General features: G+C 37.2%; 1 protein-coding gene across 1 annotated transcript; it reads left to right on the top strand.

Moving 5' to 3' along the window:
- The first annotated feature begins 251 nt into the window (after positions 1-251).
- Positions 252-6501, top strand: LOC103478860 (solute carrier family 22 member 13-like). Its single transcript, XM_008432943.2, has 7 exons — positions 252-1276; positions 2311-2431; positions 2816-2910; positions 2999-3213; positions 3858-3966; positions 4709-4915; positions 5712-6501. The coding sequence occupies exons 1-7, from the start codon at positions 1020-1022 to the stop codon at positions 5779-5781; spliced, it is 1074 nt and encodes a 357-aa protein (XP_008431165.1). The 5' UTR covers positions 252-1019; the 3' UTR covers positions 5782-6501.
- Positions 6502-8884: the final 2383 nt, after the last annotated feature.

The raw sequence follows: 8884 nt of genomic DNA, 5'->3' as shown, positions 1-8884 counted from the left end.
CATACCAGTGATGAGAAATTTTGAAATAATTCAAGCGACAAGCATCTGTCATTTCCTAAATGGACACTAGAGGGCTCTATCGTGGCATCCCAAGAGGAGACAGATGGTTTYTGGAGCATCCAACAGTTGGTCATGACAATGAGGGAAGATCGCCCTTAGAGAATGCCTTATTGATACATAAGGCAGTAGTTTGGTAGGGTTCTCTATTGGAAGTTGAATAAGTGGTCGCCTTTGTCCCTCATGTGAAATYGAGAGCATTAAGCGTGCTAATAAACCTAATTGAACTATGCATCCTCAGTGTCTGCTGACCTTCAGTCTCTTTCAGTGAGGTTCCTCTCGGCYCTATTCGGCTACTTGTTCATAAGAGTTTTCCACCAGTAAAGGCTACATGGTGCCAGTGGCTTTTTGTTTTAGAACTTTCTTCACTGGGGGTCCAAGTGAAGGAAACTGATGATCACTGATAGGGTACATAGTGGATGGACTCACTGGTTGCCTCACAACTCCCTGTTTGTGGATGATGGTGACAATGGTGGTGGGAGTTTGTCCCGCAGTTGTTGGGTTGCTGGATCGAGCCCCACTCCGTCTGCCTCCATTGTTGTGTCCTTAGGCAAGAMACTTTACCCCCCTTCCCAGCTGGTAGTACTATAGCTACTGTGTAACCATCACCAATTTACCATTTACAAGAGCCAATCCTGCACAATAATCCAATCGGCAATTTGTAAAAACTCACAGCAGCAGCTGAGTTTGACAAGAAGCTGCAGACTGCTTCCATGTCCTCCATTGTTGTGTTTGTGTTGCGTACCGATCATGTCACACTACTTTTTGGACTCTTTGGCCGCCCAATTATATGACGACCCCACCTCCTAGAGCTGTTATTCAGTTGTAATGGAAAACCATCTGAACTSAGTAGAGCCRTGCTGCTAGGTGCTGGTAGAAAAGTGCATGCCACTGATGCCTCGTAAAGCTCACGGGAAAACAGATATTATCAACTTGTAATTTATTGTAACCACTGCTAGGCTATGCCAAGAGTATCTTGCCTGKGACATTATTCTTCCTTTCAGGTGTTCTTTTCCACAATCAATGTGTTTACATGTTTTGTRCCTTCAGGCACTGAATGGATCGGCGTGTCCAGACGGTCCTGGGGCGCCTGCATCACTCAGCTATGTAGTGCCGTTGGACAGGCCATCCTCGGCGGCTTGATCTACTTCATCAGAGACTGGAGACTGACTCAAATGGTCATGGCTGCTCCGTTTGCCGTGATCACTTGTTACATATGGTCTGTGGAATTTTTTTTTTTTGTATTTTAGCGTTGCAACAGGGTTTTCTGGGTTCATGTGTAATTCAGAATTTTCTGCTTAAGGTCTGACCAGCAATTCACATTTTTTCTAATTATTACAACTCTTGAAAGAGAGGAATGTGCTACATGTTCTCTGATTTATTTTCAAACCAACAGAAAACAATTGATTTACAAGATTATCCTTGTGTATGGATAGTACAGTGAATTCCTGGTGTTCGTGTTTGTTAGGGACAACAGCCACTCACACATTGCTCATACTTGATCTGCACATACTTGAACCCAAAACTAAAAATAATTAATAGTTCAGACAGCAATTATACCTTAATATGCATCAGTGCACACAGTGGAAACTGTCTAGCACTACGGCAGCAGCTAGCATCTACATTATCTCTCCTTTTGGTGGTTCAGCCAATCGGTGCCAAGAAAATAAACGGTGCTCCTGGATTGGCTGCTTTGCAAACACCAGCTAATAGCATGTCAAGTAGCATTGTTTCTGTGTATTTTAATTTGAGGTGAATTTTCTTTAGAATATTTCAGATATCCTCTATTCAAAACTCTGTGATCAGGCAGATTTTCTGCGAATAATTTGGAGTTATGTCGCAGAGCAAAATCCGTGAATACTGTAAGCCAGTAAACACGCCATCCATGCTATTGGATGGTGTGTTTAAGAATAGAAAAACAGTTGGAGCATAAAAAAAGAAATGAACATTTTCAGCTTTCGACATACTRATAACAGATCAGACCCGTCAAGGGAAAGTTGTCTGATTACCGTCTCCGAGCAACTGATTGATGCATGTTGTTATATCTGAAACACATTTTATGTAGTTCTAAACATAAAACCTTTCAAAGTTCTGTCAGAGTGCACCAACTTTGGAGATCAAAATGCGCGTTCGACAGTATCTGATGTGTAAAAACATGAAGCTGGTGTTTAAGCCTCCTTCTTACGATATTCACATATGAGGCAGATGAACAATAAAGGAGACTAATGAAAGTATCCATCTAATTTTTCACAGGTTAATTCCAGAGTCAGCCAGATGGTTGTTGGACAGGGGACGGACAGATGAGGCTAAAGAGCTGATCATCAAAGTGGCGGCCATTAACAAACGCACGATTTCAGACTCTCTCCTGGAAAAGGTGCGACTGTTTGCCTTTCTGTCTCCGTCCGTCTCCAAACAGATAACAATAAATGTAATTTAATAAAAGTCAAACAGGTTTCATACAGTAATCATAAAGAAAAACAAAAACATTGTAGGACAATTCAGTGCCTTGTGACAAACGTTTGCCCTCCACTTCTCAGTTACGCAGAAGTGGAGGGCAAACGATGCCATCAGATAAAAATCTTAATCCAAACACAATGAAGTTTGTTGACACAATCTGATTAAATGTGGAATGTTGTTACTTTTGCAATGAAGGTCTTATTTTTACCAACTCAGCGAATTAGAACAGATGAAACGTTGTCGTATTAGGTGATTAGTTATAATAACAGCAACTGTTGACATGAAGTTGTGTCCATTACAGATTACTATCAAAGAAAATGTGCAAAAGGGAGGCATAATATGTCTTATTAAATCTCCTGTGCTGAGGAAGTATTTCCTTACCATCATCTTGGCATGGTAAGATGCGTAACACATTTCCCGTGGAGTTGTGATTCCTAAAGAAAAAATGAGAAACATGACAACTTAATGTTTTGGTTTTCTGCAGGTTCTCCCTGAATGTTACCTACTTCTGCCTTTCACTGAATGTGGGAAACTTTGGCTTGGACATCTTCCTGACTCAGGCCTTGTTTGGGCTCTCTGAAGTACCGGCTCACATTATTTGCATTTGGCTGCTGGAGGCGGTGGGGAGAAAAGTGTCACTGATCACCACACTTGTGATCGGAGGATTTCTGTGTCTCTTGATCCTCGCCGTACCTCAAAGTAAAGCCTCATTAACTGACTTCATACTGACTTGATTTAATGTTGCATGGTTGCATTTTCCTAACCGAAACTTGAATTATTTCAGAAATGTTTGCTTATACAACCACACCAGTTTCTTCTTCCTGTTCTTTTTTTCAGCACACAGCTTCTCTTGCTCCCACCTTGTGGTGGCTGAAGCAACATTGCATTGGAACAAGTTGTCATTTAAAAAAAGTATTGCAGTCATATATGTACGTAAAAATGTAAAGAGATCAGTTCCTAAATGCTTTGGACTAGAGGAAAATAAATGCAGTTTATTTACATTGCGTCTGTGATTGTAGGYTTATTAAACAAAGTTTGGTAATTTGGCAGAAACTACAGAACAAAACTCATTATTTACCTTTTGTCTGTGTGTAGGATTAGTTATTATATTTCAAATAAACTCCTAATAATGATTTGAACATATCATCAGTGTCACAAGACAAGCTTCCTGACTTGGAAGTCCTGAAATAATTTGTGATTTTTACTCTTAAAAAAGATGTTTAATACACTCATCAGTATACAAACCATTAAAAAAAAGGGATGTGAATGTCAATGCTTTGTATTCATGATGCTATAGAATCTGTAACATATTTCTAAGTTTCTATTTTTTTTGTCTTTTCCAGGTAATGCCATTGCTGTCACTGCGTTAGCCATTGGCGGACGTTTTTTGACCAACTGGGCCGSATCTATATGCAACTTGTATGTTCAGGAGTTGTTCCCGACGTCTTTTCGGTAAGCTGACTCACRTTAACGYATTTCCCTTTAAGAACGATCCTGTTCTCCGATCTGGTCTTGTTTTGATTGAGTCATTTTAAATGTGAAATGTGACGCCTTGTTGTTCCGTGTTACGCCTCAGGCTGTCACTCAGGATGTACTATAGAAAGTATTCACCCCTCTGGATGTTTGACCCTTTTTATTGCTTCTACAAATCAGTCAGGATCAACAAAATGTGGCTCTTGTAACTAAAGAATTTTCACAAAAAACAGACCTTTAAAATCAAAACATATTTCTGCGAAACGATGACAGTTGAATAAAAATATGAAACAGAAAATAAAAACTACTGATTAGCCAGTGAATGGACCTTCCAGACACATGTTTCTTCGGCTACCATTAATTGACTGGACTTTTGTTGAATTAGGTCAGTTACTTTAAAAGCAGTGAATATTTATGATACTTATTTTATGTTTCATATTTGTATGTAATTGTCATTATTTTGTAGAAATTATTAGCTTTTTCTGTTAATTTCTATGAAAAAAAGCAATGTTTTGTTGATGATGATTGATTTGCAAAAAACAACAAAAAGGATAAAACATCCAAAACGGTGAAAACTTTTTGTGGGCGCTCTAGTGGTAGCGTTCAGTACTAATTTTGTGTCTGCTGTAGTAATTTAAAAACATTTTTAAAAGCAGTACATTAAGCAGACAGAAACTATTTGTTGAATAAACCTTTGAGGTACGACTTGTCCTTGCTTTAGGCAAACGGCCTCGGGTTTGGGCTCCATCGCGAGCCGAGTCGGAGGACTGCTTTCCCCGCTGCTCAACATGCTGGCCGTGTACCACTGGTCCATCCCTATCGTGGTCTACAGCAGCCTCACCATCCTCAGCGGAGCCCTCTGCTTCCTGCTTCCCGAGACCAGAAGAACAGAACTYCCMGACTCGACCCGACAAGCTGAAGGCAACTGGTAAGAAAGCTGGATTTGGGCAACACTGTCTGAGGTCATCATCCTGCAGGACCAATCCACAAAAACTACACAAATGTTTGCCTTTTTTGGTTCATCTTTTTTATGGGAATCTTTGCTTCTTGCATGTCTGATTGATACTCTCCTCAGTTTAGGACCACTGAACTTAAAATGTCAAAATTTGCTCTTCAATCTGGTTTTTATGTGCTGTCACACCATTCAGACCCCTGATGGCGAACTCAAAAAGACTTTCTGTCTTTGACCATGGCATGACTGATATTCAGATTACACAATAAATTTGCATTTCTTAAAAGATCCTGAGGGGGACAAAACGCCAAGAGGTTTGTCCCTTGGCATTTCAGTTATTTAGGCTGATTTCACACTTTATAGTCAAACCTTGGTTTGACTGGAGAACAAAATTGCAACATATGTTACAGTACATTTTGTTTCATTTTCAGCTGGTGCAGTTCACTTTCACACTGCACTGTGTCAAACGATCCAAACCTCTTGCCTCTGGCAGCGCTGCACCAAAAATTACTGAAGTAAACGACACAAAAACCTCTGAAAAAGACACTGAGCGCAATTTCGTTATTCGCAAAAATCAAACAAAACTGGAGCAGCATCAGATTTTAGTGGTTGTAGGATTTCTTTGTTTTTCGTAAAAGACCACAATCAATTTCTACCGCTTGCGCTGGCCATGCGTGTTTGTTTTGGTTGCACTTACCTCTTTGTTGACGATCTTTTGTTTTTTTTGTTCAAATACTGTTGGTTTTGAAGATCTTCTCTTTTCTCACCACAGGACGAAGAACAAGACGAATCACCAACGAGACTCAAATGAAGATTTACAAATCAAATCAACCAAGTTGTAGTCTGTACTATTTCATTTTTTTTAGTGCACTAAATGGTTTCATTGGAACTCCAGTGTGTAGCTACGGCTAATCGGTGKATTTATATTTTATCTCCTGTAATTGTCAAACATTGTTTATTGATAATAATGCTCAATAGTTAAGAGAACCTTGTTTCTAGCTCCTCTCTTTGTACTCCTTTCTAAGTGATATTTAGGTTACAACCTAATCTACTTTTACAAATATGGAATAATCAGTCTGGGTTTGTTTGTTTTTTTGTTTTAACTCGTGCGCTTATGTTTTTTGTGTGGGGGGAAAAAATAAAAATGTACAGCTACAGATAAAAAGAGATATGAAATCAGGACTAATGGCTGAGCTTTTACTTTGTCACATTTGTGTCAACATGAACAGAAAACCCTTTTAACAGAATTTTTTGTGTCTTGTTATACTGTCTGCTGTTTTATGAAAACGTTGAAAATCTTTATGTTTTACAGCCTGTGCAGCTTCATTATTAKATAGAGTGTTTTATTTTTTGTTATCTCTCACATTAACTGCACAGTTTTCTATAGAAATATTATTGACTCTTTACTGAGGTCTGACKGTTTTTAAAAGCTATATAATTTTGGATGAATTGAGTTTTTTGGTCTCTAAAAATCATCAACATTACATATTAAAACATCAGTGTATGCATATTGTTGAGGCATCTGCCTTCTGACAGAATACAAGAAAAGTCTGTTGAATGTTTTGCAGCTTCTTTTTCTACCTTCATACTAAAAAAAAATCACATTTCTCTAAAAGCAAAGTTNATTTATATTTTATCTCCTGTAATTGTCAAACATTGTTTATTGATAATAATGCTCAATAGTTAAGAGAACCTTGTTTCTAGCTCCTCTCTTTGTACTCCTTTCTAAGTGATATTTAGGTTACAACCTAATCTACTTTTACAAATATGGAATAATCAGTCTGGGTTTGTTTGTTTTTTTGTTTTAACTCGTGCGCTTATGTTTTTTGTGTGGGGGGAAAAAATAAAAATGTACAGCTACAGATAAAAAGAGATATGAAATCAGGACTAATGGCTGAGCTTTTACTTTGTCACATTTGTGTCAACATGAACAGAAAACCCTTTTAACAGAATTTTTTGTGTCTTGTTATACTGTCTGCTGTTTTATGAAAACGTTGAAAATCTTTATGTTTTACAGCCTGTGCAGCTTCATTATTAKATAGAGTGTTTTATTTTTTGTTATCTCTCACATTAACTGCACAGTTTTCTATAGAAATATTATTGACTCTTTACTGAGGTCTGACKGTTTTTAAAAGCTATATAATTTTGGATGAATTGAGTTTTTTGGTCTCTAAAAATCATCAACATTACATATTAAAACATCAGTGTATGCATATTGTTGAGGCATCTGCCTTCTGACAGAATACAAGAAAAGTCTGTTGAATGTTTTGCAGCTTCTTTTTCTACCTTCATACTAAAAAAAAATCACATTTCTCTAAAAGCAAAGTTYCCAAGAGCACACTGCCTTCAAAACTATCCACAGGGTTTACAAGATGAAGAAACWCCCGAGAAAAAAACTGAGATTATTTTTCTTATTTTTCACAATTAAAGTGAATGTTTCACAAATCACAATTTTATGATCTGTGAAGAAAAATTCCGTTCCAAGTTTTATAGTCCATGTATTCTGGATTTTAGGTTGATAAGGTGTGTCTAAAGCACGTTCTTACAAAAATACACAAAAAAAAAGTCAAAAACTGAATTTTAAATCTTTTCTGTGCAGTGTAGATTCATCTAGTTTGGGTCAGATTAGTATTTTAGATTGAGAATCCGAGACAATTTAGAATCACCATTTGACCCAAACTGTCTCTTAAAGAGGACAGTCTCAGTCGGTGTTGCCAAGCAACAGCCCAGATTTTTACTGTCCTTCCTGTTCCTCTCCATCATATGTTGTCTCTCATCTACATTCACAATTTTCAAGCTACAGCTATAAACACTTAGTTTTGTTTACCTCCCAGTCAGTATCTATATTTTTAGCAGCAAAGATAAAAACCTTTTTCCTTTTTTATGACAAATAGCTTTCAGATACTAAAGTAATCACCACTGATGTGACATATTACTTKCTAAAGATAAAGTACACCCACCTGCTGTCTATTTTAAGGAAAGTATTAGAATCTGACATGACCTACTGGCCAGATACTGCAAATACATCATACCCTTAATATTTAATATACTGCAAAAGAGTAAATATACATTCTCACACCTTCTATGTAATTACATGTATATAAACTATAAAATATAAAGTATTTTCTATATTTCACTATGCTGAGATAAAACTACATATAAACATGTTGTTCCTACATATCACATATATATCAGTGTTTTAATTTCAGAGTTCCTTTTCGAAACCTTACACACACACACTTATACACACTTGCACTTGGTTTGCTGACAGCTTGTTTTAAACCATGTGGGACTGACATTTAACGTAAACCAAACCATTTTGTTTCCCTGGTTACATTTTAACTTGTTTGCGTCATTGATGTTGAGTTGAGTTGTGGCCTTTTAATCCGTCCTGTTTTCACCGACACTGACGCTCATGTGGCCCGTTTRGCCTTTAAAGCCACTGGAGATCTTTTATAAGGTAATTTATTGGCTTTCGCTTTTATTCCGTTACCTGCACTAATTAAAGTAGCCAATTGTGCACAGTAAAGGCTTTGCGTAGTGCAGATATGTGGAAGTGAGCTTTTTTTTACTTTAACAACCATTAAACCATTGTAAATACTTTTTGTATTTACAAAAAGTCTGAATAAATATTGGCCCCCTTACAGATTCTTTCTGCATTTGCTTTTTGTCAGACTTAAATGTTTCAGATGATCAAACATRTTGTTTTATAGAACAAAATTTACATGAGTAAATTGAAAAATGTGTTTCAAATAATGAAGCAACAAAACTGGTTGTGCTAACTTTGGTAGCAACAGCTGCCAACTAGGATTTGTGATAACTGCAAAGAGTTTACATCATTTAAATGTAACTCTTCTTGATCTTTTTTTCCCCCCCAGGGTTAATCAGCATTTTGTTAAGTCTTGGACAAGACCATAAAAAACCCTTAATTTATAGTTTGACTTT

The sequence above is a fragment of the Poecilia reticulata genome, linkage group LG17 (assembly GCF_000633615.1).
Source record: "Poecilia reticulata strain Guanapo linkage group LG17, Guppy_female_1.0+MT, whole genome shotgun sequence".
Classification (NCBI taxonomy): domain Eukaryota; kingdom Metazoa; phylum Chordata; class Actinopteri; order Cyprinodontiformes; family Poeciliidae; genus Poecilia; species Poecilia reticulata.
This window is presented reverse-complemented; position numbering and strand designations above follow the sequence as displayed.